The sequence below is a fragment of the Anopheles stephensi genome, chromosome 3, assembly GCF_013141755.1.
Source record: "Anopheles stephensi strain Indian chromosome 3, UCI_ANSTEP_V1.0, whole genome shotgun sequence".
In the NCBI taxonomy this organism is placed as follows: domain Eukaryota; kingdom Metazoa; phylum Arthropoda; class Insecta; order Diptera; family Culicidae; genus Anopheles; species Anopheles stephensi.
The window spans coordinates 88,450,094-88,466,960 of NC_050203.1; the positions used below are offsets into that span (position 1 = coordinate 88,450,094).

The 16,867-nt window shown below is 45.7% G+C and overlaps 1 protein-coding gene across 4 annotated transcripts in view; it reads left to right on the forward strand.

The window, feature by feature from the left end:
- Window positions 1-16,867, forward strand: part of LOC118514155 (laminin subunit alpha-1-like) — a 73,756-nt gene that overhangs the window by 29,536 nt on the left and 27,353 nt on the right. For all 4 annotated transcript variants that reach the window (XR_004906578.1, XM_036060769.1, XM_036060771.1 and 1 more), the window contains exons 7-10: window positions 8-1,536; window positions 1,607-1,717; window positions 1,781-1,964; window positions 2,036-2,222. Coding sequence is in view for 3 of the 4 variants with exons in the window: in XM_036060769.1 (XP_035916662.1) it covers window positions 8-1,536; window positions 1,607-1,717; window positions 1,781-1,964; window positions 2,036-2,222 (2,011 nt within the window). In the remaining variant the exon portion in view is untranslated. The remainder of the gene's footprint in view (window positions 1-7; window positions 1,537-1,606; window positions 1,718-1,780; window positions 1,965-2,035; window positions 2,223-16,867) is intronic.

Here is a 16,867-nt window from a genome sequence, read left to right on the forward strand (position 1 = left end):
GTTCTAGTGTCACGGTCACGCCAAGTCCTGCATCTACGATAGACTGGTTGACGAACAACACCTAAGCATAAGCATCCGGGGAAAGATGAGTGGAGGAGGCGTCTGTCAAAACTGTACCCACTTCACTACCGGTATCAACTGTGAACGCTGCCTGGCGGGTTATTACCGGCCGACGGATCGACTACCGAACCATCCGGAACCGTGCGTTGTTTGCAACTGTACCGCACCCGGAGCGACAGGAGAATGCAATCCGTTGGGAGGAGAATGCTACTGTCGGGAGGGATTTAGCGGTCCGGGATGTACAGAATGTCTTCCAGGACATGCGGGAGAAAAGTGTTCCCGTTGTGATTGTGATGCTCGGGGAACACTTCTTGGTCGGGAGTGTGATGAAAAATGCAGCTGCAAGGCGCACGTCGTCGGAGATCGTTGTGATAGTTGTGCTGATGGGTACTTCGCACTGGACGAAGGACATCTGGATGGGTGTCTAAAGTGCTATTGTTCCGGAGTTGCTACGAGCTGTTCAACGGCGTACGTTGAAACGAGTAGCTACGAAACGCTGCAAGGCTGGACCGTTACCAATTTGGGAATGAGTGAACAAATTGTTCCAACGAAGGATAATGAGACCGGTTTCCTAGTGTTTGGTATGTTTGAAATGCCTGAAACCGAGGCCATCTACTGGAAGGCGCCAACAGGATATCTGGGGAACTTGTTGCGAAGTTACGGATCAAAACTAAGCTTCAAGATGCAATGGGTCACTGTGCGTGGTGACACGAGTGGGAAGCCTACAGTTGGCCCGAATCTCATATTGGTGGGAAAAAACGGCATGAAGATAGCGTATGGGGAGGAGAGCTACGATGAGATTGGTGAGGCTACGATGGAGGTGCCATTGAAGGAGGACAACTGGTATCACGTTCCACGGACAGTTAAGGATATCATCACGCGACTACGGCGAACGGAGTATCACGGTGATCCCGTGACACGATCCCAATTTATGTCAGTTCTGACCGCCGTGGAAGTGATACTGCTGCGTGGCACCTATCACACCGACCAGGTAGAAAGTGTGCTAGAACAAGCACAATTATCCTCAGGATCACATTCCATCAGCGGTTCGTCGTCCGGTGGGTCGAACTTTATCGAACGCTGTGACTGTCCCGAAGGATATAGAGGGACTTCCTGCGAGGAGTGTTCTTTCGGGTACGTTCTGATCTACGAAACCAGTGTGACGCACGAACGAATCGGACGGTGTATTCCGTGCTCTATGTGCAATGGACATGCGAGTAGTTGTGATCTCGAAACGGGAGAGTGTGGCAGCTGTCTACACAATACTGTCGGCACGAACTGCGAACGTTGTCTGCCAGGATTCTACGGCAATGCGACTATTGGACAGCAGGACGACTGTCGGCAGTGTGCATGCCCGCTGGTGGATGCAAGCAACAACTTTTCACCCAACTGTCAGACTCGCGGTGGTAGTTCGGATCCTGCTGAATACATCTGTACACAATGTCCTCATGGGTACACGGGAGATCACTGTGAACTGTAAGTAGGTAGTGTAAAAAAGCTTTAGAATGAATTATGAAGTAAATCGGGGAACATTTTTAACTGCTAGATGTGACGATGGATACTATGGCGAGCCAACAGTAATCGGTAGCCAGTGTCTTCCTTGCCCTTGCCATGGTGGTCCTTGCAACGAAAAAACGGGAGAATGCATCATGTGTTTGTGAGTACAGGAATTTCTCTTTAAACTATTTACCGTTCGAATAAACGTCTTCTCTTTCTTCAGAGGCAATACTGAAGGATGGCGCTGTGAACGATGCAAAACCGGCTACTGGGGTGTCCCGGATGATGGCTGCGAGCCTTGCAGCTGCTCTGATCTGGGAGCTCTCGAGAATAATGTGTGTGACGTGACAACGGGGCAGTGCATCTGTAAACCACGCTACGGTGGCCGACGGTGTGACGAGTGTGATGTAAGTATAAGCTCCTGAGGCGGAGAGTTCGCGATGCACGGTTGACGACTAACGTACATGCTGTTCCGCAGGTGGGTTTTGGCAATTTGGATCTCGACTGTCCAGCTTGTGCGTGTAGTGTGAACGGTTCGGTTAGTTTGATGTGCAATGTTGTGAGTGGACAGTGTGAGTGTAATATCGGTACGGAGGGAATTCACTGCGATCGCTGCCAGGAAGGGTTCTTCGGGCTGTCCGAGGAACAACCGGGTGCTTGTGAAGGTAGGTGGTATTACATTGATTTCTGTTCCAACGGCAACCCGTAACAAATTAGCACAGATAATTGGTTACACGCTTGTGGGCAGAATGCAGAATCAACGGAAGTAGGTAGCATGCAGCGAAATGAATGCCAACTCAAACAGCATTCGCGATCAGGAGACAGGAGAGAAAAGTAAGCATTGGACAGCAGAACAACTCAATACTGTTTCGCTTGCGCTCGCGATTTTGCTGTGTCGATTGGCATCAGCGATAGTAGCGATTAAATGAAAATGAGCGTTTTTGTTTTCTTATTGCCCTCGAGAAATGGTGCAAGGTCTTGGTTAGATCGAATGTAGAATGCTCATTCACTTACTCGTATACAATTCATGTGATGTTCGGCTCGGAGTCATTCGGGCAGAGTTGGATGGAGTTAACGGTGAGATTAATTTTATTGTTATCGTTATTACCTTATACGTAGATTACAATTTATTGATTATGAAGTTATTAAATTCATGCCACCCGGGGTAGATGACGATGGCGATAATGGTAGATGAAGATTGAATGGTGGGAATTGTGATGGAAGATTTAATCTCCATTACATCCCCTTTCATCATGATTGTACCAAGCTCTGTAGACTCTGAATTATCTGTTTACAACTTCAAAAGTTAATATGAAACTCGGAATTTTAAAGCCTGTATAATATTAGCATAAAATCCTAAAAACCACAACAAATGAGCCGTAAAACAAATAAATTTGACTGATCACTCATATGAAGATCATCAATAGTCATAAATCGATTCCAAAAGTTCTCATTTCTGCTCGCATGTTGCAGATTGCATCCTTACAGTAAAAGAATTTCTTAAACTGCATTCTATATTGTTTTTTTTTTTTGCAAAAGAAAAGAGAAAAATCGTGCCAATGGGTTTAACTGCACTACCGTAAAGAATTTTCTCTCGTTTCCCAACAAAATTATGCTTTCTTCATCTTAACCCAGCGCAAAGTAAACAAATATCATCGTTTGTTCTGCGAAGAAACAGCATGCGAGACATGAACCATAAAATTGGCTGATTGATCGATGAGGTAATTATTTTTGGGGCATGCAAAGTAGTAGCAGCAGCAGTATTGGAGTCGGTTCTTGCTTCTTTCCAGCGCCTTACTAACCGAGACCGGGATGATGTTCGCGACGAGTTAATTATAAAGTTTTACTTCGATCGTCAAGTTTTTTGATGATTATAATTTCAACTCCTTTTTTCTTCGCTCCGGCGTGTGTTGATGGAGGTTTATGTATTTTGTGCAAAATGTGAAACGATGACGTGGAACCGGTTTATGGATGCGTTGTAATAAGCTTCCTGGCAAACAGATCAACGTTATCCATCCTCCGCATCGAGTTATCGGGCAAGTATGATCGCAAAGCGAACTGGATTCGTTGCTGTCTCACTGCGAGCACTCGGGACCTCGTTTAATACGTTCTACTGTTTTCTGCTTCGTTCCGTCATTCGCTTTTTGGGACAAATAATTCACAACAGTGACGGACTGTTGACTTTTTTTGGGTGGTTCGAAATTTGCGTAGGTCTCGCATCGCTTATGTCAATACGATCCAGGTTGGTTACGAACTGTGCAAACAGACACAACACCTAGCTTCTGCAAACATGTGCGATCGGTGCGCAGAGAATGGGCGGCATTTTTCGATTGATTTTTCCTCCCACCAACCGTCTACAGAGGACGAATGCTACCGAGATAACGCTGTCCGACGTAGCAGCAGGTGTGCGTGTGCGTCGCTTTACCTCGGCTCATTGGGAAAATTAATCGCGATTCAGCGCTTCAACCACTACCGCTTCGTCGATCGTCACCAGGCCGTGATAATTTACCGCCGAACGTACATCGTGTGTGGTCATTGTGCTGGATGATGGTGGCTGGGTGGTGGTTTGGAGGTCGCGTCTAGTCGCGCCATCATCGTGTGATGAGTAATTTGCTGTTGGTAGACTGCTTGGGTTGACTTGCTAAGCTCGGTGGTCTTAACGCTCGTCCGGATGCGGTCACTTATCATGGTGTAGAAAATCGATCGAACCGATGTTATTGGAATAAAGGGTATGTGGGACTCCCGGCAAGTGAGAGAAGAGCCAAGGGCAAAGCGGTACCCTGACGTGGCTGATTTTTTCCACCTCGATTAATTGAACCGAGACGCTCGGGTCTGGTGGAGTTCGGAGAAAGGGCCTCTGCCGAGAGAAGTTGAATGAGATTGGAAGGAAGAGTTTAAAAAATGTACAACTTTATCATCATCATCCTGTGTACATGTGGCGCACGCCCGTGACTTTTAATGGCCGGGGTTCAGATTTATGCCTACATCCCATCGCTCCGTTTGCTTGTGTTCTCCCACCGCTATGCCAATGATATGAAAATTAATAATAAATCAATTAGAAACTAATGACTTAGCGGAATTTTTATTGAATAAAATTAATAAAAAGTTTGTCGTTTCGTTACGTCCAACCTTCGTGCTTGGAGACGAAACCGAACCAGAACGTGTTTAAAACCGTTTCCCAATGCTATCCTTTCTATGTTGGCAATTTGGATGTAAAACAGGAACCGGAATGGAATGGTGGTTTTGCAGTACACGTTGAAAGTAGTAACGATGAGTTTTCTTAGCACGGAGCAAAATCTCGATTGGGTTCGACGAGTTTGGGCAAAATGTTTCTAGTTCGAAGTATCCGGCACTTCGCCGCTGTTTAGTGAATGAAATGTGAAAAAAGACATTGAATAGGAAAAAAGGCATCTGTAACCCGTCTCGACGCTGGCCCAGATCACACAGGAGATTCATACTGGAGGTCGTGCTTGAAGATGTGTATCTCGATCATCAACATCGTTCCGGTTGGTCGCTTTTGAATGGCTTTCAATCTATTCATTATTTGTTTGCTGCATATCTGGTGTGATCAAATGGAGAAGAAGAGCGATGTGGAGTTGTCTTCATTCGGTTTATAAAAGGGAGTTTCAATCAATTCTAGAGATGCAACTCTTGCGACTCTCATGTTAAAACTGATCTATCTGCGATGTAAAACTAAGCATTTTTCCATTTCAAGTCATCTTTTTTGATGACTTGGAAGGAAGAATCCTTGGTAGAAAAGTTGTGCCACAACTACAACACGTTACTTCCCCTCATGGACAGAATGACTCTTGATGGATGTTGACTTATATTGCATCACACGTCATGTTTCATAAAATCCAGCCCAAACACACCTCGGAATGCAACAATGATACATTGAATCTACTTTCTTCATTACATCCTGCAACCGTTCGGAGCACGCACTCGCGCAGAGTAAACTGCAACATCATCATCAGCTTTCGTGTTCTCCAACAGAAACACTGCATCTTCACCTTACCGGACTCTGCCATGGCAAATCACCACCACACGCTGTCGCAAGCTATAAATTCCGAATGGTAATTTATGTGCGTGCTGGTGTGCCACAAGAGATCATGCCGGCACAATAGTTCCCTCTCTTGGTGCCACGCTGTCAACGGGTCGGGACTTGTCAGTGTGTTGCTGCTGATCAGAATTCCCGGCGTGCCGCAGCAGCAGAACCAGCCACGCCGGCGATCCGGCGAGTGTTACCACCCCGTGCAACGCCGCGTGAATCCGTTATGAAATTGCACATTAAAATGCAATAAAACAAAACAAGTGCCCCGGTGAGAGCTGCACATCCAGCGCAATTTAAGCTGCAACAAACGAATCCGACCACAACAACATCACCTGAGGCACCAGCATCAGCTGCAAACCTTTCGTAGTATCAACGATGATGGTCGTAGTAGAAGGGGAAAATGGGATTAATCGCATCATCAGACAAATTGGAGCCACCATGGTACGTTCCGTGTGACTCTTGGCCAAGTTCTGTGCGAATCAGGGAAAGCGAGAAAGGGAGGATTTTGTGCACTTGCACACGGACGGTGCTGCCATCAGCTCGGGAACGGTTTCTGCCAGTGTTGGGGTGATAATTTCGCGATCTTCTACGATCGCACCGACAGTTTGTTTTATAGCACTTTTAGCGTTATTTATATCCCTTCGCATAAAACGCGGATCCCTTTCTCCTGTGTGCGGGAGACCTTGCTCGTGGGTGGGGTAGAGCATCAAACCTGTAAGATAAACCGGCGGGAATACATGAGCAGAATTTCTATTCTCCAAACACATACGAACGACTTGTCAATCGTCTAAGAACTTTGGAGATTGTCGATCGATTAGTGGAAACTATGCATCGTACGCGTGGTAAATCTATCTCCTGATTCTCATAGCACGTCTTGAGACCCAATCCACCCTGCCTTTTGGAGGACCCTAAGCTCTTTTTATCTCTACGCGAGAGAAAACATTCTTGAACTGTCTGACGGAACGGACCGCCTGACGGTGCTGCTTAGTGTGCTGCTCGGTTTGATGGAAATCGTGAGTCGATTGAATTTTTTCCATTTATACTCAAAGCTTGCAGTGCCAAAGTTACCTTCCATGCGTTTCTGTGTCCGTTGTTGGAGGGCTCCACACGACTGCATTTGCTCCTAGTCAGCTCACCAGCCTAAATGACCCTTGCAGTTTGAAGGATCGTGGCCATCGTATTATCGGCACCGGGAGATCGTAGCTGAAGATAAATGGGCTTTTCGTACTTCGTTTTGTTTTTTGACTTCACCATCTCGATGCCATTAGGGTTACGGCGTGTGTTGTACTAATTGATTTATTCCGTTACCGGGATTAGAAAGACCTACGTCGTCACGGGAGGGAGTGGCCGACACTCAGGTAAAAAGGGCTGGTCGGTGGCCCCGTTAAAGGGTGGTGAAAAAATAATCTTACTCTTTTGATTGAGATATGAATATGAGAGGCCTGGGGTGATCTGCGTCCACATGGGTGGATTGGTTCGGTCGTCGGCCAGAAGAAGGTCTGCTAGGCAAACAGGCATAGATAAACTCTTAGCTTATCTCCAATTTGGATTAAATTAATCCGTTCAAATGTTGCATTCAAATTAATTTAGCTGAGTTTGATGTTATACACCCTCTATGTTCATGTCCATGTTCAGCAATATATTTACCGTTGAATTAGAACAAAATATTGCGAGCTAATTCTACAGCATGACGAATGATACCTGCTCAAAATTGGCACCAGATAGATGATGGGCAATAAACTTCGATCAGACATTCGATAACTCACCGAACTCAACATAGACCACTGAGCGATGGGTTCCGATCGTTGATTAGACGTTTATGAATGAATCTAGCGATCGCGGAGCGCACGAGCAGGCAGGTTTCCCGCACCACTGATCAGTTCACATAATTTCTGTACCTTCGTACGGAATAAATCACCGGAAACCTGTTGACTTACGTCTAAGCAAAAACTTCCCTGATGAGAGCCAACCTGTAGGGAAATAGGCACGTTTTTTCATTCTGCTCATAACATGGCGTAATGCATCGACTCAGAGCAGCGACGAGAGCAAGGGATATATGTCTCATGAAAACAGAAATGACTCCCCATGGTTCGAGTCACGGTTTCCGTAAGGGGAAAAGGGCAATAAAAGTTCCAGTCATACTCTGCTGAAGACTCGACCCGGTCAAAACTGTCATGGCGGCTATGGATAAATCATTTGCAACTTGTAAGCCTCTTCCTAACTCTGGAGATGGGGTATGGAACAAAGGAGGATGGGGAGATGTTTTTTAAGATAATCGTCCGTCACGGAGAAACCCATGGCTTGATCTTTTCGTGGTTGGAGCTTTACGGTGCATTTTACAACCGGTGCATGTTAGAACCGTTTTTAACGGTGAAATGTGCACCAAGCGGTGCACTATAAAAGGGCGAATAATTGGGTCACTAAGCCAGAGAACTGGTTCAGCAGGAGGCAGTTGATGAAGGGATCGTGAAAGCAGTATTGTTGAACTTTGGAAGAGTTTTAGAAGGTTGCTCATGTCATGAAATTTGTTTCGGGAAAAGGGATAAAATCAAGTAGATTAGCTTGTTGATACAAACAAAACGCTTTGCATAAACAAGGAAACTGTCAGTAATAGCATTGTGATATAATTCTTCACAAAGGTTCTCTTGACAGTTAAGGATCCTTAGAGGACGAAGCTCCTTACATGGCCTGACGCCTCAGAAGGCACAGCCCTTTAGACGGTGAAGCCTTCTTCTTCTTCTTCTTTGGCACTACAACCTCGAGAGGTCTCGGCCTACCATTTCTGGCTTTCTGTGACTTAATTTTACCCGTAGAAAAGTAGTCAGCCTTACGTACGGGGAGGCGGTCTGAATGGGATTTGAACCCCGGCCCTTCCGTGTGAAGACCGGCGCCACCGGACCGCCCCGATGAAGCCTATTGAACGAAAAGACAGCGTCGAAAGGTTTCTCGGCAGACGAGACCTCTTATAGGTTAAAGCCGTTTTGACGTCTATGTGTCAAGGATGGTGCGATCCTTGGTGGGAGCCTCCGTTGCCCATTTGTTGTGCAAGAAGGACTCATGCTCTTTCATGCAAGAGTTCATCAGTGACCTATTCAGCCCGCAAGCTCACAGAAACACGGCGAGTTTGCAAGAAACATCTGAACTATTTCGAGATCAGTTGCAGATTTCTTGGAAACAGATTCTGTCACCGAGTCACGGAGCACAAAAAGTGATAACTTAAATCGAATTGCTTGTGATTTGGTGATAATTTGGCATTTGATCCTACTTAACGTCAACAAAACATGTATCCTGCATTACGGTGCAACAAGTCAAAGAATTATCACAACCGTTTAACCTTCACTTAAACAGCTCAGAACAAGCTTATCGATCGTAAAACTGGGAATTTAACCCGAAAAACGCTACATAGGCGTTGCTTGGTGGCAAGAAGATTGTATAATCGGATTTACTTTCCTGTAATACGCTTCGGAGTTTGAACAGCAACTTACGAAAAGAGAACCATTTGACCTTAACACTGTAAACGTGTTCTTACCACGCGTACAACCTTTCTTTCTTCTAGTTATTTAGCCGAAGTTTCTCAAGAGGCATGCAGAGCATAATTTCCTGTCCGCAAATCACTTTGAGAGGCAACCGAATTGCCGTTGCGTTGCCGAAAAAGAATTTTTCCACACGACGTCTCAAAGGAACAAATCGATCCAAGCGGTCGATCTTCTCGGATTGCGCACCTTCTTAGGTGCGAGCGAATGGAGTGTTAAACAGCATTAATTTTGTGTCTTGTTGGGAGGTGAATTTCGGACGGGAGGATTTTAATTAATGCTGGCCCAAGAAGCGTGCGTATCGGTGCGTAAGCACTTACTGTCTCGTCCACTACCCAGGCCCGTCATGTTCCAGTCATGCAGGCGTGAAGTGTAAGCTACCGTCAACGATCGGTGCAGAATTTGGCGTTCCGCCACAGCAAATTAACCGCTTGGATTCCGGTTCTTCACACTTGAAACGTGCAAATATAGTAGGGGACATGTTAGATAGCTCCTGTCGAAAAAATGATTTATAGAGCGGAAAGGCGAGACGAGAGAACGATGATTTGGGTGGGTGTGGGTTTTGGCAGGGTGGAGAGTGACTGATCCACCGCTGGGCTGTTCTGAATTGAGGTTAAACAAGCCCAGCAACCCTAGCAGACGACGAGTTCCAGCAGATGACGGGTTCGCGTATTTTGTGTAGGCCGGTAGTGAACGCAGCAATACAGCGTGTTCGGTATCGCTGCAATCGGTGCATAGATACGCAAGTGTGTGTGCAGGCATGTGCGCTTTGTACACTGTCGGTTGGTATTAATTTTCCTTGGTAAAACATTAATTACATGGCTAATGATCGGTTGGCAAGGTTTGTAGTAGTGCTCGAGCAGTGAGCTCGGAATTTGGCTTGGGACTAAAGAAGATTAAGGTTTGAGATTATGGCTAGTGGGTTGGGGACAGGGCAGAAGAAGCTGTCTGTGTAAAATACAAAAATGGCGACTATGGGAATCGGTCTCGGATTTACGTATTTCACGGGCTGTTCCCAATCTGTTGAGATCTTGCCTCGAAATAAAGTCCTATAAATTGTAGGAAGGGTAATTCATTGATTCAGTAGCTTCACGCTACAATGACAAATCGAGTCCATAAATTTTTCTTTCGATTGCAGACGGAAAAATACGCCTATCATGAGCGGGAATGCTACACGATAGCAAATTATTTCGTCATCAAATAAACGTGATTAATACGCTTCCCCATCTGTTGCTGTTGCTCAGTTACCGTGAACCTCGTTTGGCCTAGGCTTGGCCTGGGCTACAGCGCGGATCTCATACAAAACGAAGACATATTTACTAACCGTGGGCAGTTTCGAGTGGCTCTTCTTATCTTCTCAATCATACCGTAGCCGGAAGCAGTTCACAGCAGCTTTTCCATCGCTGCAGCAGTACCACGATCCAACACATCGAGCATAAGTTATGCGTGTAAATATTTGCCACCGGCGCTATAGCTGTTCGTGCCGTAGCAGCTGAGGGCGTTGTTTAGAGGATCACTTTTCTGCTGCAGGCCCTCGAGGGTTGAAACGCACATTCCGGAGATGCGGCTGCCTCTGAACGGTGCGCATTAAATGCACATTTATGAATTACTCGGCCTGCGGTAGCTATTCCGTTGATAGAGGAGTCGTTTCATCTTCAACACCTTTCACAAGTCTGCAAATCGAGGTGAATGGGAATGTTGCTGGTGAGGATGATGATGATGATCTTCTCTCCTGCATCGCCGATCTTGACTGACAGGAGGGGCTGAGACTGAGGGGCAGGGTTTTGCTGTGAGTACAGATTATTTGTACGCTTGAAAGTTGAGGCCGGCGCGATCCACGATCCATGAGAAGTTACAGCTTCTTACTAGTTGCAGGCAGGCTACACTCTTGCGATTTGTTCAGCTGTAGTACTGCGTACCGTGCGTGGGAGATCTTCAAAAGAAGAAATCTTCCTCGATCCACAGGCAGATGTTCTTCAATGTTTACCATCATACAGGGATTGCAACTAAACATACGCTCACAAACATTGCCATTCATATGCGCATCAAAGCGATTCTAACAAAGTGCGGTACTTGAAGATAAGATAAACGCACGAAAGACCGCCATCGCACATTCATATGCAAATAAACGCTACCAAGAAGTGCATCTTTCTCACGTCTGGTAGAGGTGGCAAAAGTATCATCTGTGGGGCGGTTAAATTGCGCTTATAATCTCCTTACACTGCCCATGCCCCATGCAAATCCATAGTGAGAAAGATCATCACCAGCAGTTAAGTTTATTGCAAACGATCGAAAATAATCCTTTCGGAGGTCTCAAGTTCCCAGGAGCGACTCATCACGGTGGCATAAGAGGCTCGTTAATTAACGTTCGGATAGGAAGACAGAGAGAGAAAGAGCTGGGTACAACTTCATGGTGAATCGTTTGGAAGGTGAAAACTGGTTACACAAATCGAAAAATTATGCCCACCATGCCACAGTCACCACAGACTGGCGATCGAAAGCGATCAAATCATCATCATCGATTGGGTAGTTAGAACGTTTAGTAGTGAACTCCTTCGACGAACTCCAAATCATTCCGGATGGTTTGATGGGGCATTAAAAAATGATAAATTCAAATTGTATGCTTTATATTTAGTTAATGTAGTAAACGCTCCCCAAAAATAGAAACACCAGTTAAAGTAGGATATCTTGCCCGTTTTCTTTGCGTGCTACCTCTAATGGAAGTGATTTGATCGCATTTTTGAAGTATCTCTTCCGATCGTAAAAGTGAGCGAAATTAAATGATTTAGGTACGGCACTAAATCAACACGTCACGACACATCGTATGCCGACCGAACAGGCATGGGAGTGAGTAAGATATGAATACCCATTTACAGCAGGCATCCGAGTCGTCGAGAGTGCATGCGGCATGTGGCGACGGAAATGAAAAATCGTGCCGATAGCTGCCGAGGGTCCGATGGTTTTTCCTTTCAAATATTAGCCAAAGCTTAAGGTGACTGCCCAAAGTCACGCAATAACACACCACACTTCTAAAGGCGGCGTTGCTAGTTCGGCCGGTTGGTCCGTGTAGCGTGGATTTGGATTGCCAGCGCGTCTAGCTAAGGATATTGGACATTTCTCGCTTGGTCAATCGAATGGTAATGGCTTATCAAAAGAGCGCGGTGCAACGACAGAAATGTAATGAGCTGGCATTTCCCACTTCTCTAGACCGGTCTGGATTTGAACCTCTTCATTGCCAGTTTGCATGTTTGGAGCGATCTTTTAGAAATCAACCACGATCGTTCGTGTCCGCAAAGTGCTAAAGCGGGGCGCCTTTTTGGCGTGTGAAATCGAATCAAGTCGGCCAACCTCTAAGATATTAAATACACAGTCCGTTCTAGTAATATCGCTAACTACACTTTAATTGCAGAGTCTTAGTCGATGGCCAAAGTGCAACAGGCAGAGAAACCGGTAGAGTTGGAAGTTGGTCCGCGTTGATGCATCATTGGTTCGTGTGTACGATAAGTGTTTCTAGCACCTTGAGTGCCTGAAGGAGCATGTTGGAATTTACGAATTGGCTAACAAGCTGCTAATTACCATCTGTGACTTCATACGAGTGGTGGCCCTTAACTTACACATCAATCGGCACTTGATCGTTGACAACATTGATGTGTGAGGCAGCCCACTTCAAAGAATGCTTAAGAAACTGCTAGCTAATAGCTTGAACTGTTCCCTTTTATCCTTTAAGAAGCCAACAAAAGTAAACAAAAACAATATGCGTGTCCACATATTCGTCAAAGATGTTTGAGAAAATTGATAATTTTGCACAAACCCAAAGCCATTAATTTTCCACATAATGTAAACATAACTCGAAAACAACGACGAATGATAGGGCAAAGCAGACTACAGCGAGAACTTCTCGCTTGCTTCAGCAAGGACTGCTCGGAGTGAAAAGGATAAAGTTATTATTGGGCAAATCCTGTGATCTCGCGCACCAGCTCGACATGGGTAGTCCTGATGGCAAAAGGTCCGAAAGTTTGAATAACCTCTTCCATTAAGAATCTCAATCATAATTTGCATGCTGACAGCTTCAAACTCGTCGGTCTTATCGTTCGCGTTCTCGGGGATGTGTAAATCCCAAGAACTCCGAAAAACACGTATGCTGCTATTGGTGCACTGTAGATCTTTGGTTTTGTATCGGAGAGCGGTTCTTGTGCACGTTTTTTTTGGGTTACGGAAAACAACATTCTTACCGATAATAATAAAAAAATACACAGGACTACATTCGCTCGAGTTGATGTCGATGAAGATAATGACAGGGAGATAAGCGGGCAGTCTTTTTGGGACGAACTGGCTTCTTGGAGAGAGGATCTCACGTGCGTGGTGGACCAACTGTCCTCATCTCGGCACATTGTGCTATATTTTTTCCGTTCTGTGTGGCGCATTTTGTGCTCTTTTATCAATTAGTGTGACCACTAAATTGATACACTTTGCATTTTACCTTTTATTCGTGTATTTTAGAGCGCATTCTGGAGAAAACTAATACAGCAAACTTCTGCGAATTTTATCACAACACAACTTAAAAATCCACCACCTTAAAAAATTATAACCTTTATAAATCTATCTTGTACGATCACATGTTCAACAAAAGAGCTCTTATTGTCTGAATAAATTACCCATCAACGACTCAATTTCAAGCAAACGATGGCTTGTTGTCGTCGAGCCAATGATATGGCCGAACGAAAATAACGTATCTTTGACAGCAGTGACCTTCTGTGGCTTGCATGAGCTTTGTGGGTCGGCGTTCCCAAGATTCACCCGCGAAAGAAAGAACTCGGAAAACTGCATCTGGCAAAATTATCCCGCAGGAATGTTCGATAGTGGTTATTATATTTACTTTGAGCATATCATTAAACGACATTATAAACGACTTTTGTGATGATTTATGCGCTCGCCTGCTCTCTCCTCTGGTTGCTGGTATGGATCGACGTGGCTAAGCCTGTGTTGATGCAGCGCCAAAGCACAAAGCGTTGCTTGAAAACCGTTTTCCGTGGGTTTGGCAAATAGCGAACAAATTTGCCTGCACGCCATAGAGATCTGCGCCGTACGATTTGGATTGAAAGGCTCGTTTCTTGCCAGCGAGATACACTCAACAGCTGAGATTGCAACCGTTGACTATGCTAATCATCTATGAGCCAAACTCCGACTCTCGTCAACATAAAAACCATGGACTTGCGAAACTTCTAGCCGGAAGACACAGTATCACAGGGTGTGGTTGGAATGGCGCTCGAAGAGAATCCTAAATCGATCGGCTTGATTGAGCTTGTGGATACAGAATCTTCTCCACATAGCATGATCGGCGCCCTGGGGGAAATGCATGGGCGGGACGCAGGAAGAGGAGGAGGCAAACACAACACTGCTACATCAACTCGGCTGATGCCGCCCGACTCTTACATATTGAGTGCGCTGATCGTAATAATTCAAATTTAACTCACCTCACCTCAACGGGCGCGGGAATTTATGGGCACAGTAACGAGATTTATGTTGGGCTCGTGCACATTAGGGGCAGCCACGATCTCACAAACACATACATGCCTCTTAGCTGTGAACTCTAATAGAGATGTTACCGTCGATCGAAATCCACAAACTGTCGGGCGAGTCGATCCAGCTGCCTTAAAGATAAATGACACCTTCTTTTATGAGCGGTTTTTTTACAACAATATCTTCCAACGATAGTTGGGCGGTATGGTTGACGACGTCCAAATCGGAGGAAACTGTGTCAATTAGAGCAAACTTCCATTCGCACTGCCACATGTTCCAACACTGCCCACGGACGCTTTCTGAAATTGAGTCATAGTCGTCTTTCGGCCCCCGGTTGTTCGTGGTCACATTTGGTAGCCTGCAAGACATTGGCCTGGGCCCACCATATCCGGCGTCTTTTTGCAGTTGACAGCCATACCGCACCTGAACCGAAATAAATTTCACACTGTCCTGTCAATCTGTTCAGATCGGCATCGATTGATCGCCAGCATGCATCGGTGATCGATCTAGGGGATTTCGAAGAACTAGGCTTCGAGCTAGACGCACAAGGATTTTGTACACGACGATCTAATTTGAAAGCCTACACGAGTAAGGTATACTCTAGACTTGATGGCGGAAATCGAGTTTTCTCACCTCATACATTGAACACCAACACGATTCTTGGTGATGTTTGATCTCACGGGTGTCGCTGTTGTGCTGTGGCCTGAAATTGTTACTAGGGTCATGGAATATGGGACGCTTGTATGAAAAACAAAAAAAAAAACAAAAAGTCGAGGCCTTCACAGGTTCAAATCAAACGTTGATTTTCGTTACCTTCTAATCCAATGGTTGAATTGAGTGGCACCAAAATGCAAATGCATCTTGCTGGACTCACTTTCAGTATCGTCTAAGGTGACCTTAAAAATTAAGTCCTCACTTTACAATGAATAATGGCCTGCTTCGGTATTTTGGTTGAAATTCTATCCGTTCAGGAGAAAGTGACAACGATCGCACGTTAACACACGGTTTAAAGGGCCACGTTTTCCGACTGCTGTCCACTCCGGGGACAGGCGAACAAACGTGCCAAGCGATGCATTCATCCGTGAGCTTGTTTGAAGAAAGGAAAGGGAGAAACATAATGGGAGGGTGGCTGGTGAGGACCACTGCGATTCACGTCCCACGCTACGCTGCAGTTAAGGATTTCACTAATAAAAAATGCATTCATTCATAAACCCTTTACACAGATCGCGCGCCGGATGGCGAAGGTACAGGAGCGGACGAAGTTTGTCAATGAATCAAGCCAGTCTCGAAGGAGCCCACTGGTGTCGCTTTCCCATCCCGCTCCAAGCCTCCCGGTGCCTGAACCTCGAGCTAAAGACAGCAGGCACGAGAGGTAAAAACACAAAACAAATCGCCCGCCAAGCCTGGAGTGGCTTGTGGAGACTTTTTTTGCGCACACGCGGACTCGGAACTGGGTCTCGTTTTAATGATGCGTGGGCTGTGTAAGGTGGTTTTCTTTGGATTTCCGTTGAGCCTGTCCTGCCCACCGATACGGTTGCGTGGTAGCCGGTACAACAACTACTTCTTCACCGGGAGGCTGTGGTGAGCTCGAGGGAAGCATGAGTCGCATGTTTATTTCTGTGTTTCATACAACCTTTTTTTTCGTTACCAAGTGGTGTTGCTCGGTTGTCTGTTTCCTTCCAGCGGCCAAGTCCACCTGTGTTGTGGACCAGTGTCTACTGTGTGAACATTGTAGCACCGATGTCGATGGGTAGGCGCTGGGAGGCTTTGATTGGAGGCTTCGTCGTCGGTGGGAGCGTATTGCACAACACGCGAAGCCCATTCATAAACTGTCATCGATGGGTGGCGAAAAGCAAGAGTAAAGGATGATAGGCAGGAGCATTCCTCGCTGATGGAGGTGCATTTATTTATTCGTTATTTTCTGTCGGACCTTAATATTGAACCGGAGAGAGAGAGAAATGAATAGATGTTTTCTACTCATTTTCAAAAGTTTCGTGTTTTCATTATCTTAAGACGCTTTAGACGACTTGTATGTGGACTAATCCTGTAGTGAGGACTACCCGCTGCCGCAATATCCAGAAACTGTTAAATAAACAACTTAAATTCGTACTCCCTTATGGGAATGAACTCCTAGATTATGGGGAGCTAATGATCGCGATTGCAGGAACTCAATTGGGAGGCAGATTCTCACCAACAATCTCGCCCC